We start from the raw sequence: 13816 nt of genomic DNA on the forward strand, positions 1-13816 counted from the left end.
AGAATGTAAGAGAATCCTACCAAAAGCCTAGGTCCTTGTCCTCATTCTGCCACTTAAGAGTTCAATGACCTTGGGCAAAAGCCTTCTATATCCACATCGATTTCCTCATTCATAAAATGGGGTAACTCGATCTACCCTCCCTTCCTCAGTAGTGGCAAAGGATCAAGCAAAGTAAAATACACTGGGAAGGTCAGCACTGAGACACTGTACAACATCAGCTCTAATTACTACTTGCTGATAGAATAGCTTAACAAGACCATTAAAAAAAATCCAAGATTAAAACAAAAACAACAACAACAAAACACATCGTTATTCACAATAGCCAAGAGATGGAAGCAGCCCAAATGTCTATTGACAGATGAATGGATAAAGAAAATACAGCATATCTATACAATGGAATCTTATTCAGTCTTAAAAAAAAAAAAAAGCAAATTCTGGCACCTGCTACAACATGGATGAACCTTGAGAACATCATGCTGAGGAAACAAGCCAGTCACAAAAGGACAAATACTGTAGGATTCCATTTATATGAGGTACCTAGAGTAGCCCAAATCACGAAAACAAAGTAAAATGGTGGTTGTCAAGGGCTGGGGGTAGGGAGGATAAGGAGCTGTTGTCCAGTAGGTATAGATTTTCAGTTTTGCAAGATGAAAAAGTTCTAGAGATCTGTGATGCAACAGTGTGAACACAGTTAACACTACGAACTGTACTCTTCAAAATGGTGAAGAGGTAAAAAAAAAAAAAAAATCCGTTAGTGTGGTTAGTTCAAGGTAAATTGGAATTAAGTAGGATTTTTTTTTATTTATTTTTTTAAAGATTTTATTTATTTATTTGAGAGAGAGAGAGAATGAGAGACAGAGAGCATGAGAGGGAGGAGGGTCAGAGGAGGCCAAGCAGGGAGCCCGATGCGGGACTCGATCCCGGGACTCCAGGATCATGACCTGAGCCGAAGGCAGTCGCTTAACCAACTGAGCCACCCAGGCGCCCGAATTAAGTAGGATTTAAACAAAATTAAACCAAAATAACAACAGCCTTTGTTGGACCCCTGGGTTAGCAATCAATCCTGCAAACCTTAGAAATGCATGCTGTGGGTTAACAAAGGTTCTGCCTCCAAAGAGACATTCATATTAACAATGGAGGTATCTATAATCCCTAGTGCCCCCCTTTGTGTCTTCCAACCCGCCCTGCCCTGTCCCCACCAGAACTGAGGGTCACCTGCTCATCACCCTCACAGCACCTGGCTCACACTGCTGGTAGTTTAACACTTAACACATCACTCTCAGTGACACACACGTCTGGCATCATCATTAGACCATGGGTTTCTTGAGGGAGAAACCACATCTAACGCATCTTTGATTTCCCTTCTTCTAGCTCCTAGCTCAAGAGCATAACCACCCATCAAATGTTCACTAACTGAATAAATTCTACTGTTTCACAGTTTCCATCATCTTTCATTTCGCTGTTGGGGCCAAACTCAGGAATAGAGAGAGGATGACTTTAAGTGGCCTGTAAAGGTCTTTGTGTGTTCCCCATTCAAATCAGGCAAAGAAAAAGGAGAAACATCGTGTATTTATAGCTGTGTTTATAATGATACAACAAAGATGTTCAGTTACAGCTCTCTAAGGAGAAAAAAAGAAAAGCTTGAGCTGAAAAGTTTATAATAATCCTTCCCAATCCATTTATGGCTCTGAAATAGCCAGAAGTCTGTATTATGTTAACAGTCCTTATAAGGGTTCTTACACGAGAGTGTAGTTGTAAACATGGGCGAACTTCAGCCCTCTAGAACTTCCGTGAATAAAACCATAAATCCACTCTAAGAGTGTTGAATTAGATAGAGTATCAGGCTCTCTTTAAAACATGTAACTCTTACCCATACTCCTAGGTAGATTGCCAAGATAAATAGAACCACAAAGTCATACAGTCCGATATGTAATTTTATTCCTAAAATACTCAGGTGTTAGAAGATGTGAAAAGAGCAAGAGGGCATGTTAGCTCACCCTTGATAATGAAGGCAGGAATCTGTACAGTGAGAAGAAGCACAGAGAACACCTTTACTCTCAAGGGGCTCAAAATCTAGTTCAGGAGACAGGACACAGGCTTGGGTCATGGGTTGGATGGGATGCCATCTGACCTGATATGGTGAGCTGCTGTAAAGATCATGTGATGGAGTGAATGTCCATCCCTCCCCATGCAGCCACTGGACCTACTGATCGGCCAGACAGCACTCACCACTGAGTTAGAAATGAGTAACCTGAATATGATAGTCACCAAACAGTGTATGGTGTTCATTAAAGAGAAACGGAAAGAGTGGTTTCGTAACTTCTAATACAGACTCCCCAGTGGACACTGAACTTGATGGCAGGAACTATGGGTACCAGTTGTTCTGACTAGGAACCCTGAGCTTGACATGTACCCTGTACCAGCTCATGCAATTACCACCGCAATTACAACTGAGCTTCACACCTAGCTTACCGAACGGTCAAGCAGCTCGTCCATGGCAGAGATGGAATCTGAATCCAGGTTTCCCGGCATTCTGAGGCTGTGACAGAGACCACAAGACTTGAGGCACCTAAAATACTTCCTATCTGACCCTTTACAGGAAAAAAATTGCCAACCCTTGGACTAACTTAGGAGGATGATGTTAACCTTGACAGAAGTCAGAAAATGCAGAGAAGGGATTGAAAGAAAAAATGGGGAGCTCAATTTTAAATGGGGGGGCAGAACTGATAGGGACACCACAAAGAAGATGATGTGACATTATTAACACTAGGGAGAGAGGTTGGGGCAGAGCTGCAGATGAAACGTGGAAGATGTGGGACGTGCAAGACCGTAAAGGGAAAGAGAGCAGTGGCTGAAAAAATCCTTGTAGAGGGGCGCCTGGGTGGCTCAGTTGGTTTAGCAGTCAACTATTGATTTCGGCTCAGGTCATGATCTGAGTCCTGGGATCGAGCCCCACGGTGTGAACTGCACGTTGCATAGGGTTCCACGCTCAGTGGGGATTCTGCTTCAGCATTTTCTTTCTCCCTCTGCTCCTCAGCCACCCCTCATTCTCCCGTGTGCTTTCTCTCTAAAATAAATAAATAAATAATAACAACACTCATTGTGGAGGTGAAGCTCTATATCCAAAGTAAAACATACACGGGAGTCCCAGTATGTCAGACGAATGGAGGGAGCTGCTTTGGCCAAATCCATTAAGAATGCACAGAACACAACCTTCTGGGCTCCCCTCTGCCTCTGCAGCAGCTCCCGAGGAACCCATCAGTCTGAAAAGCAATGGCATGCGTAAAGCAGTGAAAGCCACAAGGTCAAGGTCTGAGCACTGAGCATGTGGCTGGATGGACTTCCATAAAAGCAGCAGCAAAGGAGATGGAAAAGGAGCCAGAGAGATAGTAGAAACAGGCTTGTGTTGTAGCCAGGAAGGGGATGTGGTAGGGAAGAAAAACAAGGTGAGGCTTACAGAGACGTCAAGGGAACACTTGATGAAAGGTCATTTGGCTTCATTAGAAGGTCCCTGGAGATGTTCAGTCACTATCAGTAGAGAGAGACAGAAAAGAGTTTCAGAGAGGTGGGGAAGAAATGAATAACTGGAAACGGGGGGTGGGGGTGGGGGTGGAACCTGCTGTTAAGGAAGGTTGGCACTAACAGGAAGTGAACGATGGAGTGGGAAGAAGAAAGGTGTTTCTTTTAGAAGGTAAGGAGGTAGCTCTTTTTCCAAAAGGGGAAGGGAAAAAAAGATGGCAGACTCTGCAGAAAAAGGCTGCAACCATTCGCCAGCAGAATCCAGGTCCTGGGGTCATCCCCTCACACATGGACTCCGGGCTTAGGCACGTGGCATGCTGTCACCAATGGGGCCTCAGCACACAGGACACAGAAGGTACTCGAATAATCCCCCTGGGGCTTGTGCTCGCTCATGTGCTTGTAGCCCTGAAACCAGCATGAGAACGAGCCAACCGGCCCGCTGAGGGATAAGAGACCACCTAGAAGAGGAGAAGGAGCCCCCTAAGCTGACAGCTGCCAAATGCACACCTGCAGGAGGCCATCCCAAATGACCCGGTCACCAGGCAACCTGCCAACTGGCCAGCGATGCACAGAAGAGAATGGGGCCCTGAGGGAAAGTGGTGGGGACTTCAAGGTGACGAGAGCAGTTTGTTCTGTGGCAAAAGCTGACGGAGAAAACAAAGGAGGATTTTTCTGATGTCCAAGACAGTCCAGGCACCAATCCAATGCTGTATGTACTTCATGGTCATAACTGCTCAAAAGTATTTCAAAATGCTCTGAAGACACACAGCTTTGCATTTTCCTTTTCTGCCTTTCCAAGTGTCCATCATGAACAAAGATCCCGCAATAGATGTTATCATTACTGTTATTACCATTATTGTCACCTACCACGTGAGATGAGCAGGATTACAGCACCAGTGTTCAGGGCTATCCCTACCCAGTCACATGCACAAGTTTTTGATTTCTTACAGGTAGGAAAAATAGGCAATCTAAGCTAATGTGTATTTAAATTAACCCAGGCTACTGAAGATTAGACCTATTTAGCCAGTCTTCTTCTATTTGGAAGGTAATTGCTATGAGCCAAGGAGAGCTGACAATTTTTCCATGCAAAAATTAAAAGACAGCATTGAGATCGGTGATGGGAAAATAATTTTAGCCTGAAATACCATCCTAAGAATGTCTACTGTATTTGTGTTTTCTATGATGATTGCGCTCTGCTGGATTTTCACCAATTAAACATAGTGTTTTCCAGTGAGCAGCTTTCTCGTTTAATATCTGCCACATGTTCTCTGGATTCTAATGGTCTCTCTGGTAGGTTTAAGAAAGTATGTAATATAGGCATATACATACGCTTCTCTCCTACCTCCCACAGAATTTACTCAATCAGACACGTTTTCTAAAAACATGTTTAACATTTTTGGAATTAAAAGGTCATCTTCAGGCTGAAGGTGAATATACATATTCATGTTTTCTTCTTTCTTCTGAAAAGGCTGGTTCAGGGAATATTTCTAATTGGGTCACATTCTCCCAATGTCTAAGGGTTTTACGGATAAGGACAATAGGAGAAACACATTTTCTCTTTTCTATACAATATGTTTACTGATAAATACGGGGGAATAAAACATGGTCAACTGAACATATGCTTCTTCCTAAATTTTTTTTTTTTTTGAGAAACTATAAACCCACAGACAAAAAGAACAGGAAATGAGAGGAGAGTTGACAAAAATGTAGACTATAGAAAGTGACAGTGGAAATTAACAGAATAGAAAGAGTGAGAACATAAAGTACCAAGAGGCTGGAGACTCTAGTCTGAGAACATGAACCAGACAAGAGGAAAGACATGCCCCCCCCAATCCACCTATAAAAGACCAGCAGCTAAGAAGCTTTGCCATTGGACTTAGAGCTTCCAGTGGGCCTTGTACATAATTAAGAGCAAGACATTGTAGACAGCCAAAAAAGCACATCTTTGAAGAAAGTCTCCAATATGTAAACATAATACCAAATTTTAAAAGTTTGAAGAACAGTGACAGTACAGGAAAATTAAAATGAATAGCTCATGGGATATGAGAGAATATTACAGCCACAGAATAAGAACAGTGAAGCTATAAAAGGGGAGAGAAGAAAACTCTTAGGAATCAGAAATTTTTAAATATAAAAATTTCAATGGATGGGTTTGAAGAGAAGTGGAGAAAGACTAGACAGTAAAACAAAGACACAGAAAAAATCTGAAGAAAGTTCTAATCAAACTAGAGAACCAGAAAAAGAACATACAATGGGGAAAATGATAAAAATAAAAATCGGTCACTCTCCAGAACTGAACTGACTGGCCCTTCACAATGAATGTTCATATAAGAAGCCGGGCACAAAAAATGAGAGCCACACCAAGGCAAAATTTCAAAATACCAAAGGCAGAGCAGTCCTTGACATACTGCAGAAAATTAAAAACCAAAACCCACAAAACCCCAATGACATTGGTGAGCATATCAACAGTGTTGGAAGGCAAAAGCAACAAAATAACATCTTTATAGTTCCAAAGAAAAGTATTCATCATACCCAAATATTATACCTAGCCAAACTATGAATTAAATGTGAGGCTAGAATTAAGACATTTTCAAGTTGGCAAGATCTCAAAAAAAAAAAAAAAAAAAAAACTTTCTCTAGAAGGTTCCATGTTTTCTTGCTGTCAACCATTTCCTTATGTTGGCATTTGCTTACATTACTTATTAGGCCACTGGCCACTTTCTATTTATCAGCTAAAGTCCATGTCCATTCTGGAAGGACTTTCTGTTCCCGCCAGTAGGGGGCAGTCTTCCCACCCCGATGCTCCTGACTCCCGTATGGTACTTCTACTCCACCTATCAGCATGATTTAAGGCCAAGACTTTTCTCCCTAAACGAACAGTACAAGCTTTCTGCAGGCTGCCTATTTCTTCCTTGTAGCTCTGGCCTCGTAGCCCGTGTACTCACCAACGGTGCCTAATATAATTTCTTTATCAAGGAGACATTCACTGATGAGAGAAGGGTGGATTTAAAACTTCACAGTAATCCATTCTACTAAGAATACTGCATTGAGCCTACTTCATGTCTGCTCCAATCCCTTCTACATCCGGACTTCCTAATTCAGAGTCTCTGCACACAGAGAAGGGATCAGTTCCGGGGAGTAAGAGTGAAAAGAAAAACAGTATTCCTTCATTTAAAAAAAAAAAAAAAGATGGTCCGATGACCCAGCAATTTCACTCCTATAGATATACACGTGCGAGAAATGGAAACTTAGGTTCATGCAAAAACTTGCACACGAATGTTCGTGACAGCATTATGCACAATAGCCCAAAGTGGAAACAACCCAGATGTCCACTGAATGATAATGAATAAAATGTGATATATACATATATAAATAAATGGAATATTATTGGGCAATAAAAAGGACTGAGGTACTGACATATACTGCAGCTCGATGAACACTGAAAACATCACTAAGTGAAGGTAACCAGTCGCAAGAGACCACCCACTGCAGGATTCTGTTTATATGCGAGATCTACAGAGACAGAAAGTTGGAGTGGCTGCCTAGGCCTGAGGGGGTTGGGAAGAAAGAGGAATGAGTTCTATCTCAGAACACGGGATTTCTTTAAGGGGCAATGAAAATGTTCTAAAGTTGATCGTAAGGTGTGCAACCTCTGTGACTATACCAAAACCCACCGAATTCTATACTTTAAATGCGTGAATTATACCTCAGTAAAGCGGGCTTTTAAAAAAGATCGCTATGGGAATAAATTAAATCCATGTATTCCTTGTCTTGAAGGCAAAAAATCAAAGAGCTTAAACAAGGCAAGATTTGCAAAGGATGGCAAAACTGAAAAGGAACAAAACGTTCATTTTGGATGAAAACAAGTTAAAAAAAAAGTCAGGTCAGCTGATTTTTTTTTTTTTTAATGTTTTATTTATTTATTCATGAGAGTCAGAGAGAGAGAGGCAGAGGCAGAGGGAGAAGCAGGCTCCCCGCCTAGCAGGGAGCCCGATGCGGGACTCGATCCCAGGACCCTGGGATCATGACCTGAGCCGAAGGCAGACGCTTAACCATCTGAGCCACCCAGGCGCCCTCAGCTGATTTTTCTTTGCCTGAAAATACATACATAATTTGTTCACTGTAGAGTTTACCAGTTTAAGAGAAAACATAACAAAGTGCGAGTAAAAGGTACTGGCTTTTACTGGAAGCACAGGGTGCCTGGTTATAGAACCTTTTGTAGGTCACTTAATTTCAAAAGGCAGCGTCTCTAGTCTCACTCCTTGCCAATCACCTTATTTCACAGACCTGTTCTTGAGGACAATTAATGGATAATGTAGTTCATATTTAAAGAGGGCCGGGTCCTGAAAGCACCACTGAAGTTTGTCCCAGGCATTCGCCCAGTGATCTTACTGCACGTGATCTGTGGGGGGCAGGGAGACAGAGCACCCACTGAGAAAGCCTTCCTGCTGGAGGGATGCTATCTAGGATGGCTGTAACAGAAACGCGGAAAACTTCTGATGCTCCCAAGATGGTCATGCAAAGTGTTTTAAATGATCTAAAATTAAACGACGAATTCATAGGTTTTTAAACTTTAAAAGCTTCGTTTTAAAATAGGGCCCACAAAGTCATACTGACACAAAGGCACGGTGGAAGGCAAAGAGAGAATATAAGCTAATGAGGGGTGCCTGGCTGGCTCAGTCAGAAGAGCACACGACTCCTGATCTCGGGGTCGTGAGTTCAAACCCCATGCTGGGTGTGGAGATTACTTAAGATCTCTCTCTCTCTCTTTTTAAGATTTTATTTAGTTGACAGAGAGAGCGCACAAGTAGGCAGAGCTGCAGGGAGAGGGAGAAGCAGGATCCCCACTGAGCAGGGAGCCCGACGTGGGACTCGATTCCAGGACCCTGGGATCATGACCTGAGCTGAAAGCAGGCGCTTAACCGATTAAGCCACTCAGGGTGCCCCAAGAATAAAATCTTAAAAAAAAAAAAAAAAAAAAAAAAAGGCTAATGAGAAAGCCACCTCCAATCCCTCTTTTGCATTCCTTCTTCAGGGGTCCTGGAATTAATAAACCAGACCTACCAAGCCATGAGTTCACATAAAGTACACTTAAATCCGAGTCCTTCCATGGTCTTTCAGAATATATTCAAATTCTCACCTATCCTAGTGTAACTCATTTGAATACATCAAAGGTTTAAGATATGGACCTAATGGCGTGCCTGGGTGGCGCAGTCCGTCAAGCATCCGACTCTTGGTTTCAGCCTAGGTCAGGATCTCAGGGTCGTGAGATCGAGCCCTGTGTCCAGGTCCTCACTGAGCCCTGAGTCAGCTTGAGATTCTTTCTCCCTCTTCCTCTCCCTCTGCCCCTCCTGCTTGTGCTCTCTCTAAAATAAATAGATATATCTTTTTTTAAAAAAGATACCAACCTAATTTTAAGGAAGAAAAATGGATGTAAATTAACCATTTTCATTAAACAGAGGAAACATTTCTATTGTTTTGCCTTTGTTTTAAACTCTCTTCGTTTTTCTTTCATCTTCTACATTACTTGTAATGATAAACTTTTTAGCCTGTATGACAAGTAACATGAACCTGGTTTGATTTGGGAAACAGGATTTTGGTCCACGCTGGTTAAAAGATATTTAAAATTTCTACGCAGCTGCGTCACTTAATCGAGGACTTACAACACACAGTTATGGACAAAAACTCCCCAATCAGATAACTAAAGACTTTGAAAACCAAACCTCTAAGACAGTGGGTTGTATGACCATGTGATATGAATCTGAGAAACTGGTTAATTTTGGTATGTGAAAATCACATGAATAAATTAGTGCAAATAAAACACTCTTATTTCTGGAACACAGACTGTTATTTCTTTTTTTCCCTAGACTCTTCTTTGCACCCTGGTGCAAAAATATAGAAGAATTCAGATTCTCAATCTCGAGATATATTAGCTACACTGCACACTTGTGGCCATGAACTTGACTAGTCATACATCTGTTGTTCAATCCTCTCCATTAATTTTTTTTTTATTGTGTAAGAACATTTCACAAGTGATCTACCCTTTTAACATATGAAGTACAAAGTACAGTAGTGTTAACTCTAGGCACAATGTTGCACAACAGATCTCTCGAATTTATTCATCTTGCATAACTGCAACTTTCTGTCTGTTGATTAGCAACTCCCCATTTCCTCCTCCTCCCAGTCCCTGGCAACCACCATTCCCCCCCTCTGCTTCTAGGAGTGTGACTGCTTTAGATGCTTCCTCCAAGTGGCATTCATCCCTCTGCGATTGGCTTATTTCACCGAGCATAATGTCCTCCAGCTTCATCCATAGTGTCTCATCCTCATGTTTTAAATGGGTGAAGCCTGGTAGAGCAGATTAGTTGATGGCAACCGGGCCACACCTTTCCTTATCAGTTCCTCGCTCCCGCTGTTTATGGCTTGTCTTGCAGTCAAGACGGTGTCAGATATGGAAATGACTTCCCTGCCCGCTGAGGTGAGAACACTGTTTTGATGTATGGAAAGACTGCTTTTTAAAAGTCAAGGCCTCCTAGCAGTGCCTCAGTAAACTACTATGGCAACTGTGCTAGGGGGCATGAATATTACATAAGGGCCGTCCATGCATTCAAGCCAGAATCTCCAAGCCACAATTCCCATAGCAACACACAGAGATTTTACTCATCTCAGAGATGAAGCAGCCAGCAAGAGTGCCTAATGCCATTCTTGGTTTTTTTTGCCCTTTTTTTTTTAAAGCAAGATCAACACAGTACTTATTCTTTCTCCAAAGCAATAATTTTTTTTTTTCCAAAAGAAAACCACGAACCATATGAAATAGGTTCATTTCAAAAGTTACCCAGATCACACAAACCAAGGCACCGTAAACTTGAACAACAATCTACACTTTTAGAAATAGCTGCCATTCGAATGACTGCATGGGAAAAAGAATTCTCATCGTTACAATCAGTGAAATGAACCACCATCTTGGCTAAATACTGTACTTACAGATTTTATATCTGATTTCCAGTCCCCCATCCACATATACACACTTTATTATACAATGAAGAACATGTTTGAGGAAGGAACATTTTTAACTGATAAAATATTTAACTGCTTTATTTTTGAGAAGCATAATGCAATCCATTTTTTCAATATAAGAAAATACTACTATAAAACACCTATGGATTAAAATTTGGGGGAAAGATTGTTCAAGCCTAAGAAAATACACATTACCTTGAAGAAAGTTGTTTTTCCAAGCAGAGAAACGGTTGACTGGAGAATTGAAGTGAAATCATTCTGTTATTAGAAGCAGATTTTTCCCCTTTGTATATTTGGGGATCCTTCTCTGTGTGTTTAAATAAACTATCCACCCACAGAAATGAGTCGGTTGGATTATAAAACAACATAAAAGCCAAGACCACTCATATATCACACTTCCTTTTTCTACTAAGGAAATCAAATACACTCCATTTCTTGCACCTGTTTAAAATCAGACAATGAACTACTGTAAGAGACCAAACATACGCTTTAAAAGAAACTTCCACAGGTGGCCCATCACAGCCCAGCACGACTGGCAAAGAAAGAGGTTGGCAGAGGAGAAATGGTTTTACCTTTGCCTTTTCCAACTGGGCCTGGGCCTGTCGCTCTGCTTCTCTGCGCACTGCCTCCCGATCTTCCTCCAAAGAAACATCTGAATCGGATGGACGGCTGGTGTAGGAGTCTGCCGAACCCTTGAGAGAAAAATTTGCATTTTAAAAGAGATTCCATCTATGATGTTTGCATTGGAAAAGTCTCATTGACACAGCAGTTTGCTTCCTAGATTCTGCTATAAATTCCTGAAAAGAGCAGAAAACAATCCATTTCGGGGCAAGCCATCTAGAAACATCGTGCTCTCCTTGACAGACCATTCCCTAGGATAGTTGTGCCTACCAAGGGACCATTCCTTCCCAAGGCTTATGCTCCAATGACTATCCTTTCTGGAAGCCAGAGCAAGTCCCTTTATAATTAAACCAGCTCCGTGGTGCAGTGCCCGGCTGAAGGGCACAGAGGGGTTTCAAGGATGCCTTCAAGAACAGACGACATGCCAAAGCAAGTATTTGCAACGGGAAAGGAGATACGTCTACTAAAAAACAACATAAAAGAAAGTCTAACGCGTTATAAACTTGAATTCTCTACCATGACTCCCGTTTTAACCTTAAGCATCCTTTTGTACCTTTCCATTCACCTGACACCCTCACTGACAAAACTGTAAGACAACAGTAGCCAGCTTCACTCCATCCTTAAGCAACACATTTTTCCATAGCTTTTAAATCGACGTTTCATAAAAGCTGCCTGAAGTAAACACCTGCCTGGGATAGCTGCTCTGGCAATAAATCACAACATCGGAAAAGCAGCTCAGAAAATTACAGGACTCTCCCTCGCTCCCTCTCTTGCCATCAGGATCATATTACTAAATCACAGGAGCCCCTGCGAGCACTCACTGTAAGGACAGCAGAAGCAGCGACAACATAGCGTCTCCCCCAGACTAAAGCCTTTGAGCTTACACAGATATCCGAATTCTTCAGCCTTCCTCCCTTGGCTCTTTTCAGAAGCCTGATCCAGGTGGCCTTCATTAGCCAGACAGCGCCTTTCTCATCCGCAGCTGCAGCCCCGGGCACGGATCCTCAGTGCGCGCTGAGCCCTGGAGCGCCCCGGCTCCTTTCCTATCCATGCTCTGGGCAAGCCCCTCTTCTCCGTCCCTTCCTGCCCCCGGGGCTTTCACGCCCTACCCCGGAGGACTCCGATCCAAGGAGATTCTTATTTTCCCATTCCGGGGGTCGGGGGGATAGAAAACAAACACTCGAATGCCTTATACTGCTTTAAAAAATAAAGAACACTTCAAGTGCATTCAAAGACAGGCATCAACTCGTTCTAAACTTGACGGATCTCATCACTCTAAATATTCTCTTCTCTGCTCTGGGATTGTTACAGGAAATTAGTTGTAAGAGAACCTTTTTAAAAAAAAAAAAAACCTAGTGCAAAACGTATGCAGTGACATTTGCAAGTGCAAAGTTCAAGCCTTATCTTCAGAGATCTGGAGGGGGAGGGCGGAGGACGCACTCACCGCACTGGGCATGCTCCATATGTAGCCTTTTTACGCAGATGCTACATCACACTGTTAGTCTATGTCAAATTGCCATTTTGCATCCGAAGTGTAAACAGCTGGAAAGGGCTTTTCGGTTCTATAGTAACAGGCACATGGTATGTCTGTCATGTTGCAATTGCAGATGAAACATTCTCTCAGAGACAAAGCCTGCAATCTTTTCATTTAATGATCCCTTTCCATTACCCTGCTACCGAGAAAGTACATCCTCTGCCATACGACAATTCCAAAATAAGCAATATTACACACACGTTATTGGACAGGAGAAATCAACGAATGATGCTCATCAGTCATAACACCAACCTGCTCTTGTTGGCTTGTGACTTCCCGAACAAGATGCAGGAGACAGATTTGCCCATTTAATTAGGACATGAAAGTAATCACAGCTCTAAGCAATGAGTTTAACTGAGCTCAAAATGACTTTGAACTGTTTCTCCAACTGAGAAACTACTGTTTGAAAGTCCTTAGAATAAATAACAGTATGAATTTTCAGAACAATAACTATGAAGAAATTGCAAAGCTTGGTTGATTCGCTCGAGTTAAGATTTACAGAATAATTTAGTCCAAGTTCTTCTTATAAATAAGGTGATTCAAGCTTGAGAAGATACTTATTTTCTCTAATAGGATTACATTTTTAAAGTTTTATGAAGAAATACACACTTCTAGATTTCTTAAAGTTAAACATAAAATTCCATCACTGCTTTCCAAACTACAGTTTTGTTTGTGTGGTGGGGAGGGGATTATTTTATAAAGTCACATGCAAATGAAAGGTGTTTTTAAGAAAATCTTTGTTCCTTTTTCTCTCTTCGTTCCTTCTTCCTCCCCCCCTGCCTTTCCTCTGTGGACTAAGACCAATCTTCATGATGTAAATGCTAGAAAATACAGTAGAATAGAGGCTTTTGAATAAAAGTTACAGACTGAATGCACCTTAATTGTGGTATCATAAATCAATAAACAGATTATATTCTTATGAAGTGAATGCAAAATGCACGGGAGATGCAAAATGCATTGCAATTTTTTATTCCAATAAAATTCACAAGGGAGATAGGAATTTTCTCCCACCAACACACATCCTAGGGGATCCCTCATCTTCCCAGAAGGTTTCTCATAGCAGGAGTAGCATGGTACAAAATTACCAGGAAGCACAACTCTCTCCCAAAAAGGGCCTCAGGCCCC

General features: G+C 41.9%; 1 protein-coding gene across 4 annotated transcripts in view; it reads right to left on the reverse strand.

Moving 5' to 3' along the window:
- The window catches only part of CACNB2 (calcium voltage-gated channel auxiliary subunit beta 2), a 382838-nt gene that overhangs the window by 116899 nt on the left and 252123 nt on the right, over positions 1 to 13816 (reverse strand). For 3 of the 4 annotated variants that reach the window (XM_035021527.1, XM_035021526.1, XM_035021528.1), the window contains exon 3: positions 11109 to 11228. In XM_035021527.1, coding sequence (XP_034877418.1) covers positions 11109 to 11228 — 120 coding nt within the window. Of the gene's footprint in view, positions 1 to 11108; positions 11229 to 12041; positions 13759 to 13816 lie in introns of those variants that run through there. The other variant, XM_035021529.1, reaches the window with a different exon arrangement.

The sequence above is a fragment of the Mirounga leonina genome, unplaced genomic scaffold (assembly GCF_011800145.1).
Source record: "Mirounga leonina isolate KUSES-001 unplaced genomic scaffold, KU_Mleo_1.0 Mir_175, whole genome shotgun sequence".
In the NCBI taxonomy this organism is placed as follows: domain Eukaryota; kingdom Metazoa; phylum Chordata; class Mammalia; order Carnivora; family Phocidae; genus Mirounga; species Mirounga leonina.